This window comes from Cryptotermes secundus, unplaced genomic scaffold, assembly GCF_002891405.2.
Source record: "Cryptotermes secundus unplaced genomic scaffold, Csec_1.0 scaffold517, whole genome shotgun sequence".
Classification (NCBI taxonomy): Eukaryota; Metazoa; Arthropoda; class Insecta; order Blattodea; family Kalotermitidae; genus Cryptotermes; species Cryptotermes secundus.
Genome location: NW_019725008.1, coordinates 64,557 through 77,789, shown reverse-complemented (window position 1 = coordinate 77,789; position 13,233 = coordinate 64,557). Strand labels below are relative to the sequence as shown.

Below are 13,233 nucleotides of genomic sequence, written 5' to 3'. Positions count from 1 at the left end.
CAAAGTGTCAGTTTTTCACTGTAATGAACGTTTTACGGACCAAATTCGATGAATTTTCAGAATTTTTTCTGATTTCTGCAGCAGGCCCATCCAATCTGTAACTCTTGGGCATAATGTTGCCTCTTGACATTATTTGTGGTAGATACATTTACATACAGAAGTTATGACCATTCTGAGAAGAAATGAAAATATAATAATTAAAATTTACTATGAAGTGGCTCAGAGTCCTACAAAGGTTGGGCAGGTCTGAACTTTAGTGTTCAGCAAAACTCATGTAGTAGAATTTACATTGAAATAGATACTTTGTATACCTGTATTCAGGTTGAAATTGCAGTACTGATCACGTATGCTGAGGCTCTATGTTGTGAACAGAAGACTTTTATTTATCTGAGTGTCTGTCAGCTTTCGTAATATATTCTGTTGTTACTTTAATTCAGCCCTGTGTTGTTATAAAGAATTTCAGGAATTGTAATCTTTGCATTATGCTAATGACTCCACATTACCTAATGCTGTGCATTATAGACTATGAGAATGTCAGGTTTCTTTATGATCAATATACACTTGATCCTTGCCAAATGCTGAATTTACATATGGAGGGTGGTTGAGAAGAAAGATGAAAAATGCTTGACAAACTTAATCTATGAAATAAAATAGATCTTAAGGAAACTTGGTGTGCAATTACTCATATATGATTGCATAATAATAGAAATTGACTGGTACTTAACACAGAAGCATGGATGCTTAATGAATTACTGTAAAACTGGAAAGTACTGCAAGTTGCTGAAGAGAATGGAATTGTCATAGATGGAAAAGTGTTCTTGGTCATCATATTCATTCGCAATATGAAGGAATATGAGCTGTGTGTTTTCTTATGCATGAATAGCATGTATACATGGCACTATAAGTTGTTTCAGACCTTTTTGTCTCATATGCCATCATTTGTATCGTCTCCTCACCATTATTCATCCTTTTGGTTTGTAATGGAGAATTTGGGATGCTGTTTAGTGGGGCATTCAAAGAGCATCATTTCTTTCCTTAGATCTGCAGTTGCCTATGAATTTCATGGCTGGTTACATATCTATCTAAAGTCCTTTTGTGATCCAAATAAATGTAACCTGCTGTGCTCATGAAATTCATTTCAGTTACAGTAGGATTCCCATAATATTTAAGAAAAACATGACATTTCCATTTTTCCCCTAAAATCTGGGACATCTGGTAAAAAATTGGACATGGTAAAAAATTAAGAAAACAAAAAATAATAATACATTATATATTAAATGTTGAGGAATTTAAACATACAAAAATGAGCTCAAAATTATTAATTTAGAAACATGGCACTTAAAAAATCATACAAAAATAAAATGTGTGCGTGCGTGTGTACAACATATCACTACTAAACCCAGATTTATTAATTTACTTTTGAGAAATTAGTTCATGGATATATTGCACACCACTTGAAGCAAATTTGAAAATTTGCATTTTAAACTTATTACTTATGTAGGACTTATCCAGTATCGTTCTTAGGATTGAAATGTTCCTCCATAATGGTGTACTAAAGTAGTAATCTGTCGATTATAAGGATCAACAATGAGGTAAGCAAAATTCTGTTCATTTTCTGGATTGCGAGGAAAGTATGCAATACCATCACTTCCTCTTGCTACAACTTTTAGCACTATTGAAGTTATAGTCACTTCCTTTGTAGCTGGATGCTTCTGCACTCTGTGAAACAAAAGCACATGTAATATACATAAAATAAACGGGTGCTCCCTAGCATTACAAAGAGCTGAAATTTACATCCATGCAAACATTTGTCTAAAGTGTGTTGAAGAATATATTAAGCTTATAAGTATGAAAGACAGATTACAAAGACGACAAATGAAAAGGCACTTCATGTTTAATAATACAGTTCTAAAGGATTCTATGAATCCTTCAGAATATTAAATGAGCAGAAAGGTGTACTCAGCTGCACATGTTTTCCAACTCCATCGCTTGCAACTTTGTATACTACATAACCTCCATAGTCATTTATTACTGAAACAGATATATTGTTGCAAAGCTAATATATAACATGATAGAGACCTTGTGTATTATTTTTGTATCCCTTAGTATAGGAGATACAAATAGCAAAAGAATAAAGACTATCCACACACACACACACACATTAGGACTATGTTGAGTCCAAAAGCTGGACCTGAAAGGAAAAGGAATGGGAAATGGATGAAAGCCAAAAGTATGAGATTTCCCAAATCATTGGTATGAGTTATATGAAGAGACAAAATACAAAATGATATAGTTACTAAAGAGTTTGGAGTTGTTCATAGAGCAGATTCTGTTAAAAATTTAGATTGACTTGGAGAACAGGCATGGAGAGAATGGATAACCCAAAGCTACTTAAGAAGACCTACTGTGTGAAAAGATGATCTGATTGATCTGGAGTCTTAGAACCGGTCCTGGTGACATAATCTTTGATTTTATGAGGGAAGAAGATAATACCATGATTCTGTCCTGAATACATGTAATACGCGGGATATTTTCACAGTGGAGAAAATTTAAATTCTGGTCTTCTGAGTTAACCATAGACATATACAATGCTATAATCCATAATTCTACAACTTGAACGTGTACTGTATACAGAGTGGATAATTTTCAGTCCAGTGTGACATACAAGTTTACAACACTTCAGTCTTTTTCACCTTACATGTTTCAATTCAAAAGAATCATCCTCAGAGGCGAAAAAGACTGAAGTGTTGTAAACTTGTATGTCACACTGGACTGAAAATTATCCACTCTGTAATTAGTAGTGTGACGGACCAAAATGAGACAAATCAAATTTACTGTTTATTATAAACACATTTTTACATTTATTTCAGGCTTCTTGCATTAAATAGTCATGTAGCAACCTGTTACTGAAAACTGAAGGATACAGTGCTTCTTGATATTTTAAGGCTTTCTTTGATTGTAACTATCACTGAATTTGATTCAGTAAGTAAAGTGAACTCTTCAGTTCACCTGATGGTTGAAGCCTACATATGACTTTTATAACACTATTCCTTACCCAATCAACAAAATTTTCCAAGTCTGTGATAGCTGAATTTTTTCTTTGAATGAAACTTGGAATGACATATATAATTTATTTTAATTAGGAAATATTGCATTCACACATGATACATAATTTTGACACACAGTACAACAATTTTAGCCAGATAGACAACATTTTATCCTGTTATAGCCATTAACACAACAAACGAATATTTGTTGTGGTGATGGCTATAACATAAGATAAAATAATTATTTTATCTTATGTTATATATATATGTTATGTTATATATTATAATATATACACAAAAGGTTGCTATCTATAAAGCTAGACAACACCTGATGAATGCCTTATGTGGCCAAAACATGTAGTAAGTAAAAAGGGTAAATGTATAATAAATTGCATTTAAGATGGAAATATATGTGTACAAATGAAATACATAAAAATTCAAAGTATTTTGCCTTGTAACTGGCTGGAAACATACCCTAAAAACTAATTGAGGTATCTGGCTGTACCTAAACTCATATGAAATTCACATAAAAAGCCACCAAATGATATAAAACTTAGTTATAACTTGAGTTTCTCAAATTATAAGAAAGTATTCTTGACTGAACTTATGCCCCCCCTCCAAATGATTCAGCTTCAAATTAAATAACAGTTGTTAGATAAAAAAGAACAAAGTGCAAAAAAGAAGAATTAGCAATTACTGTTCTCTGTTTGAGTTGTTATTGATTGATTAAAATCATACACATTTTATCACACATGACAGTATGAAACTCACAAACAAGGCTTTAGTTCACAGTGTCTTTCCATGTCATGCATGTTAATGTGCTAACTTTTGTCCAATAACTTCATTTTTCATGGAAAAGTTCAGTTATGCTTTCCTGCATCTTCTCATGGGCAGTACACGAGCATCCTATCCCTGTTGTGAGTGGTTGCATTGTATTCAGTATGCCTTCCATTTCAGTCCAACAAATTCATCCTTCTGTGATCAGTGGAAGGATGGTGATGAGCCTTGAAGATGTATGAACTTGACAATGCAATCTCACCATGTCACATTCTAATGGTATATAACAGTGGATTCCCATAGTATTTGGTGTGTGCATACAAGATTGAAACATTTTTAGCTCTGTTTCAGTTTCTGATGGCTGCAATTTTACTTAGGTCATATCAGCCTATAGGTAGGATAAGTTTCAGTAAAATAAGGGGGGGGGGGAAATCAGCTGCACCCTGCAATTGTTTATTTGGCATGGAATAACTCATTATGAAATTTGTAAAGGCCCTTTCACAACACCATTAACTTTCTTACATAGGAAAAATCTGAAATTGGAAGCCCTTGTACCATAATTATCTTTTTATCTGAATTATGATTGCACCTGCTGACATCCTTTTTGAATTACTTTTCATCTGTATTGAGTTCAGGAAAGAAGCAGAAAGGAAGTCAGTGTATACATATGCCAGCATTAGCATCCACATTATATGATCAGACTGATGACAAAATTAGTTCTGTGTAACAACTTCTAGTGCATATTTGTAATAGAAAATTCCATAAAATTTGAATAGGAGCTGTACAGATGAAATATATGGACAGACAGTTATAATTTCCACATTGTATATCAGTTTTAAGAACTCCAATAAGCTGTAGCAACAGGTGAAGAAAGTTTTCCTGGAGGTGATCTGGTGGTTTATTTCAGACAACTTATCCTAAGAAGAAACCTTACCCTGTCAAATTGTCTTGAACGCACACACATCCCTAATGTAATAAAGCTGTGCCGTTTAAAATGAAATTAATGCTGTGCTTACCTAATAATATCCTTATACAGTATTTTTGTTGTGTTAATATATGGTTTGATGTTATCTTCATATTGGCACCACTGTCCTCCAAGGCACAAGTGTTTAAAAAGGCGAAACAGAAATTCCTCACGATGGGCCTCTGAAATTAACTTGTAGTTATGACAGTCATGATTTAGTAGCACCTGAAATAGGCCAAAAGAACGACAATAATAAAGAAGAAGGAGATAGATCAGGTTCAACCTACTATTTGTTTTCCACCATTTTATTCCTAGAAGACTAAAACACTCCCATGATACTTTTAGTTCTAAATCAGATTTTTCTGACCTCATGGGTTTACAGCATTCCATGAAAATGTGGAAAAGTACTCATATATATACAACAGACAGGTCAATCCTTTGAAACAAGATGCAACGAACATGACTGGCATGTATATATGTATCAGCCAGACAAGTCCGCAGTGGCAGAAACAGCATTGCATCAGACCACTGGATCAAGTTTCAAGAGACAGAAATACTCGCCCAAACATCAGACTTGTATAAGAGGCATTAGAAATAAAATTACACCCAAATAATATTAACAGAGAGAAAGAGTTCAAACTTAGAAAACCATGGAATCCTGGCACCAGGTTATTAAAGCACTCTAACAGACATAGATGAAGAAACTCCCAAGAAGAAAAGTACAGGGATGAGCATGCCAAAAAAGAAGACAAAACAATAGACAACAGAGACACTAGGTTAAACAACATGGTGACTGGTTATAGTCATATGAGTTACTGCATAATTTGAATATGCCTTCCTGCTGTGTAGTATGCCAGTAGGATGAGGCCTCAATTTGAAAGACTGATGTATATGTATATATCAGCAGTGTGTGGTCATTCACCACATCAACCCTGATTATGGAGATCTCTGGAATGGTGGTTTTTAACTGTACATTGGCACAGCTGATTGCCCGAGAAGATTTTAGCAGATTTATTCACTGCAAGAGTTTGAAATCTTAATACTCACATTAATTATAACATAAATAATTGTGTTATCATCTTAGTGTCAACTCAAATCTGCAGAGTGAGATATAGAGGCATATTTTTTGAGCATAAACTGTTGGGTGACAAAATCTTCTAGAAACCAGAATCTACCAACACTAATTTTGTGACAGTTTCTGAATGTGAATAGATCATCAAACTTGTTCTCTGGTTAAAATACGAAATTAAAACACCATATCTCCATATTTAACTCCTTTTTGTTCCAGCAATGGCCAAAGTTGTCACAGCCAAGATGAGATAATTTGATTTTTTATTCATTCTTTCCTCTTGAATGAATAATAACTTAATTTTACTGTCCCATTGTCTAAATGTTCTCCAATTTAAAATCCTTTGTTGTGATACTGTTGAGCAAACCTCCATAATTAGAGACCTGCAAATTTTTCCAAAAGTAGAATGGAATGTACAAAATTTATTTGAGTTGAGAAAGCCTTGTAACCTAACCAGTCAGGAAGAGTAGGGCTTCAGTGTATTGTTAATAACATACATCAACTTAAAATTACCACAGTTGTCAAGCAGGCACACTGACTGTGTAGAAACTTTGGAGAATCAGGGCATGGATTCTGACTTCATCTGATGTGCAAGTGGTGACAAATTGATTGGAGAAAAGGCAGGTGTGAGGCTGTCTGCAACATAATATTATATTGCACCATCTTGTTTTGCTGTGTTTTCCAATTGTAGCATTCTCTTTTCACCATCCATGTGCAACTTCGTGCAGACATTAAAATTCACACTTCAGAGGCTCTTTGTCCCTTCTTATTAATTATTTAACACTATATATTTCAGCCTAACTGGCCATCATCAGGTGTAGATGTAGAAGACAACTACTGCTCTATTGTTACGCTGTTGTGATTCTCATTTTATGTATAATGTAAAATGATTATAAAATACTTGAAGCTATTTTTTTGGATTATTATAAACATATAATATCAAGTATCAACTACTTAGTAAATAGATTAAACACATACCCAATATCTGAAGAAGCCAAAGAAAAGGAACTAAACATTATAAAAAACACATTACATAACAATAATTATAATACAAACAAAATAAATAATCATCCTTACTTACATACTTATGGAGCTGAGCCTTTCTTGAGGAAATGCCAAATCTGCAGCTACTCAAGAACTTCCCAGCATTTTATGGAACCCGAAGATTCATTACTGTGTTCACAAGAGCCCTCCACCCCATCCTATCTCTCTAAGATCCATTTTAATATTGTCCTCCCACCTAGTCCTTGGTCTTCCCAGTGGTGTCTTCTGGCTTTCCCACCAATATGCTATATGCATTCCTTTTCTCTCCCATCATTCAGCCTCACAAAAACAGAATACAAACATTGACCCACAATAATGGAAAACAAAATGGAATACTTTCACATACAGTGGAAAAGAAACAAGAAAAATTGTAAAACTATTCAAGGACACACAAATAAAAATAGCAATTAGCATGCAAAACATAATGAAACAACATCCAGGAACAGACAAATACAACAGAAGTGGCATCTACCAAATGAAACGCCAAGACTGCCCACTAAAATATGTAGGACAAACAGGCGCCTCCAGAAAATTATGTATATGTAATATATATATATATATATTCTGTCCACACAAAGGACATTCTCCATAGAAAATTCTCACATAACAAAATATATATATACTGGCATATACAATGTAATATGGTTTATGATTGACTATGCACGTGTCATCCATTTATACGGGATCATTGGTAGTAGTTATGAACAGGGTCAAAAGATTGCAGCATTGTGTTGCAGTCTCAACTTTCACCAAAAAGTGTACACATTGTACATATTCAGTGGCATGATCTTAAAGTGTTCTTCAAGGGCTATAATGCATAACAGTGAATCAATGGAAGGGATATCTATGGAAACCCTAGCTAGGCATGGGAATTATAAAATTATCCCACTGAATTTTCAATGGACATTTCACTAGCTTTTACTATTGTAGGAAGGCCTGGTTCTCACATTTCTCAGCTCATCAGCTACAGTGTAGTTATCAATTTCTTCATATGGACGTTGCACAATCCACCCATCACTTCTAACAATGCCATTTGATGAATCCTGCAGACAGCTGAATATGGCCATGGTTGTTGCAGAGCAAGGGATGTGTTCTACATCAACAGATGTAGCCACAATACCTAATAAAAGAAAGGAAATGCTCAAAGAATTGAATTCTGAAGTGGTGAAACAGGTGCATCTTACATCAGATCAGAAAAAATTAATATTCAGAAACAATCACCAGTGTCAGCTGGACCAAACCTGACACTTTATTTATTTATTATTTAATGCTGTAGATATACTTGGAAATTCAAAGAACATTCTAAGTTCACAGAGCTATCATGTTCACGTGTGTGACACATAATAATCTGTAAGCATACTGTTTATTTCTCACCATATGAATTTATGATGTATGGGTACAGTGGCTTATGAGTTTCTAATGAAATTGAAGATATATATTGCCATGTGTATAGGGTGTGTGTGCAACTTATAGATGGGTTTTGTATTGGCTGATTGACTTTATTGACACACTATATATTCAACTCATAACTACAGGCAAGTACATCATTATCATTATTTCCACTTTCCAGTATGCTGTTACACACACACACACACTAGTGTCCTCAGTCTATTACACTCTCCACTAGTTTTTTTCCTGGCAATGGATTCATAACAGTATCACCGTAACTTCAAATCACATATGAAGTCTTCTTTGAACAGTCTAGTTCATTTCTTTTTATTATTCTCAATCACTTTCATCTGATGACTCTCAATTCTCTGCTGCAACTGCCAACTCCAGAACTTGACTCAGTTCTACTTCTATGTAAGATTTGAGGTTTTAACGGCGGTGACTATGAAGAAAGCAGTATTCTGGGATTTGGCACCGTGTATATGTGGTGTTAACCGATGTTTCGGAGGAACGTATCGCCTCCATCTTCAGGGTAGAAGGAAAGAATATAAGAAATCTTGAGGCGAAGAGACCGTGAGAACCGGTAAAAGCACGGTCTCTTCGCCTGCGGATTTCCTATATTTTTCCCTTCTACCCTGAAGATGGAGGCGATACGTTCCTCCGAAACGTCGGTTAACACCAAATATACATGGTGGCAAATCCCAGAAGACTGCTTTCTTCAATTCTGCTTCTAGTTGCGTGAGGTCCTCATTATGTAGCCGCAGGGTAGGCCCACATAAAACGCCGCTTGCAACACCTCTTCTATTGTTGAGTGGTGTCACCACATACGTGCTTACCCAGTTGCTCCATAGCAATGGCTGTATGCATCGCATCTTGTATTGTAACAATTCATCTATTGTTGTGTTTAGGCATTACCTAGCAATGGCTGTTTCTCTGGCTCCACAATTCTTCTTTAAGCAAATACACTACAATATAATGGGCTCCCAAAATCGTTGCCATTTATAATAAATCACATTCTAACAAAGTTGCATCTATGTTGAAGGTCAGTAACCATGGCTTAATAGATACAGATTGTATATTAATGTAAGGCCTGGTTTACACCTATTTGCTCAAGCTTCACTGTCTTACAACAAATTTAAAAATAAACTGTTAGTAACTTACCTACTGGAGCCCATGAACCAGAGAGTGACATTGTTTGTAGTGTGGATGCTATTACATGGTCTTGGAAGAAAGCATTTGCAAGTTCTTGTTTTTGGTATAGTTGGAAATGCTGGTTGAAGCAATATGTTTGAAATTTCAAATTCCCTTTTACTGACCTGAAATGAAACATGGACTCCTGTTTTTTTTTACATATGACTAGGATAGGACTTCAAAATAAACCAAGACAGCCTTAAACTATTTTTATAATTGTCTTATTACTTCCCATTTGGGATTTGTTGAAGTTGATAACACTATTAAATAGACAAAGAAAGAAAAATATTTTGCAAATGAAATACACATTTATCTTAGTGATATTTTAGATTTCAGGAAATGCATGAATTCTGAAAATTTTGTTTAATTCAAATTGTTGCCTTGTGGGAACATCCCACATACTATCACGCTGTTTCACCGATCAACGGACAACACTCACTCCTAAGTCAATAGCACATTTCTGCACATTGCTGTCAGCTCTCATATTTATACAGCACTTGCTGTCCAGCTCACTTTTCACCATCACGCATGCTAACCAATCACATTGCTGCCACCACTCATTTATACAGCACTCGCTGTCTACCTCACTTGTAACCATCACGTGCGCTAGCCAATAAGCACTCACAATAACAACTACAAGTCCAAGCTCTGCCCAACAAGTTTGGTATAAAAGGCGCAGCTCCAACCCAGCAATCATCAGTGACAACATCAGCCAGTCAGCCATCACACTTAGTCCAGAGCGATCGGTCTTTGGAGTCATCGGCTCTTCACTGCATCAGGGATGGCTACCTCAGCTCTCCGGTGGTCATGCCCAACATACCGGGCAACTGGCGCAGCTGCCGCCACTCCAGCAACCACGCTCCACGACCAGACGTCTTCCAGCAACCACACTCTGCAACCAGGCAACTTCCGGCAACTACCGCACTGTGACCGGACAACTAACTCAGCTGCTGCAACCTTAGCCAACATCTATTTCTACTGGCGCACACAGCCCTACATCACCGGTCCAGACAGACCAGCTGAACGGCTGTAAAACTCTATTTACCGCGGTGGAACAAATGACCCTTTTCAGGGCCCACAAACTTTCCAAAGTGGTTGTCTATCGACTAATCCCACAGCCTTATTCCTCCTATACAGCATATTTATGTCAAGAGATTGCCCCTCCTTGCTCAAAGTACAGCTACAAAACTCAAATAATTTTCTATCATTGTTGCTGACTTCACCTAGATATGGTATGGATTCTCTAGTGGTCTGAGTCCCTGAGAGCTATACCAGTGGTAGCGTAGCTACTGGCAGAGCCTCCCTTGCTGGACAGGTCAAAGGGTAGGCATCAGACAAAGAGAGACACCAAAAACCAAAAACTGATGACGGAAGTAGCGTCATCAGCAGCGACTTGAAGCACAGAGCAAATGATGCTCGAGATGGTTCAAGTTTGTATAGCAACAGGCGTGACCAGAGTGGTTTGAACGCAAAGCAAATGGAAAGCAAATGGAAAAACTACCACATTATCACTTTTCCTGGATAGTCTCTTTCCAAAAACAGAAGATCGCATTAAGTGGAGGAACTGTTTTGGAAGAGACTGTGGACCTGTTGTCTGAGAGATTACTGATGAATGAATGACGGGTTCTACGGCTCAGCAATCCATGGTGACTGGAGCATGCCAGCTGAAAGGTGCATAAGAATTTTGCCGATGAATTGATATGCCTGTTTGCTGCTAACATTTGGAATGTAGTAATTACAATTCACAGGTCACAAGGAAGTATTGAAAATGCTGTCTGTCTACATGTAGATATGAGTATCTTTTGCAATTCATTGTTTCATTAAGAAACACAGGTCCAACAATCCTTCTTGCACTTGCAACACACCAGACACCAATTTTCACTGGATGGAGCAGGACTTTGTGGGCTAGATGTGGATATTCTGAACTTCTGTAGTGATTATTTTGTGTATTTATGTATCCCTGCAGGTGAAACCATGCTTCATCAGAAAAGAATATCAATTGCTTTCAATCTCATCTTCGATGGCAGACTGTAGAAACCAACCTCAAAAATGAACCCTGCTAGCTGGATCATGCAGCTGCAAGGCATGGATTAGGGTCTAAGCTTCAGCAATTGTGTTGCTCTTCTTGCACTAGACTTTGACACACAGCTCTCTTGACCTAACATTTCAGTAATTTTCTAGATGCATGTTCAAGTCTGTCTCCTATGTCATCTAACTTTTCCTGAGTAAGCACTAGGCACTTATGTTTTTGTTTCGTGTCTATTAACAGTCCCACTGATCTAAGTTTATTCACAAAATTGCGGATTGTTTGCCTACTGGGAACTCCTTCAGCGTGAAATTTATGTAAAAATTTTTATTGACACTTTCTAACAGATCCATATTTCATATTGGTGTCCTACAGAAATACACATTGCTCTAAAGTATACAACACCCTTACATAACACACTGCTTACTAATTTTAACTTATACACCTCACAAAGAATATTTAGTAATCACTTTGGTTCTGAAAGATGAAAACAATTTTTTGGGTAGCCTTAAATAAAAAAATAAATAAGGTTATCTTCGGGCATTACATGAAGAGTTGCTTTCAGGTACTTGTTATGTAAGACCATGTATTTCGTGGAGGTGAGCAATAAATGGCAGAAGACGATGATAATAACACATGTTTCCAGGGACCATCCACTCTGTTTTACTATGTACGAATATCAATTGCCACTTTGTTTACCAAATATTCAATGTCCTTTCTTTATGTAGAAAATTAGATGCCACTTCTCCGATGTGACTTAGGGGCAGGGTCTGAAGGTCCCCAGAGCTGTTAGTAAAACATGGTCATGAGTCCTGCAGGACTCAGAACCAAAAATTACTGAGCTGACAAGGTCCCACATCAATTTAACAGTCAGCATGTCAGATGTAACATAGGATAAAAGGCTGGCTCTAAAGTTTCATCATAAAAATAAACCAATCTCCAAGAGAAGTATAATATTTACACTAAGTTCTCTTAATTCCCCAACTCTGATACTATTTTTCCTATTTTTTTTAAAGAATATTGCTAGGATACAGCTGTGGGAAGCGAATTCTGCAAATACAGTAAAACTTGGTTATAGCAACATCGGTTTCTGCGACACCTTGTCTATTGCGTCAAATATTCAATGGTACGAACGAATTCCTCATAAAGCAACTGTTTTTATAACTTGCGTAGTACGACATGCACAACTGCATCAACCTCGTATGTAACGTCATTTTCATTCATGAATTTCTCTGATATCGTAGGAAAGTTCGATGTGTCTGCCCACCCTCACTTTCTCTACTTGCTGACGTGACTGTCCTGGAAGAATACGACCGCGGGCTGCAAGAGGAGCGTGGGTTTTATGCGAAAACAAGGGTGTGGGGTGGGACTGCATGAATAGTGCAAGAGGACGTGGCAGGTTGTTAACTGCATTCCTTTCCTAGAATCTCGTCTAACAGGACCTCATATTGTCTACTTACCATATAGTGTTCCTGCCTAAACCCAGAGAAGTGCAGTAGCGAAAACATGGCAATGAAAAGGAAAGTTTTAAGCATTGAAGAGAAAGTTAAAGTGATTCGTGAAATAGAAAATGGAAGGAAAAAAAATGATGTATGCCGCGAATTTGGTTTGGTGAATTCTACAGTACAAACGATATGGAGAATCCATATTAATTCCACGTTAATGTTATGTTAGTCTGTACTTAACTACGTATTTCACTAAAAACTGCAACATTTTAACTCGATTT

At 36.5% G+C, this 13,233-nt stretch overlaps 1 protein-coding gene across 2 annotated transcripts in view; it reads right to left on the bottom strand.

The window, feature by feature from the left end:
• Positions 1-1,256: 1,256 nt before the first annotated feature.
• The window catches only part of LOC111863192 (cilia- and flagella-associated protein 300), a 12,642-nt gene continuing 665 nt past the window's right edge, over positions 1,257-13,233 (bottom strand). Inside the window, exons 1-5 of one of the 2 annotated variants that reach the window (XM_033750958.1) lie at positions 10,107-10,243; positions 9,452-9,606; positions 7,849-8,021; positions 4,841-5,013; positions 1,257-1,719 (exon numbers count right to left, since the gene is read on the bottom strand). In XM_033750958.1, the coding sequence (XP_033606849.1) occupies positions 1,521-1,719; positions 4,841-5,013; positions 7,849-8,021; positions 9,452-9,482 (576 nt within the window). In that variant the 5' untranslated portion in view covers positions 9,483-9,606; positions 10,107-10,243 and the 3' untranslated portion in view covers positions 1,257-1,520. Of the gene's footprint in view, positions 1,720-4,840; positions 5,014-7,848; positions 8,022-9,451; positions 9,607-10,106; positions 10,244-13,233 lie in introns of those variants that run through there. The other variant, XM_023849275.2, reaches the window with a different exon arrangement.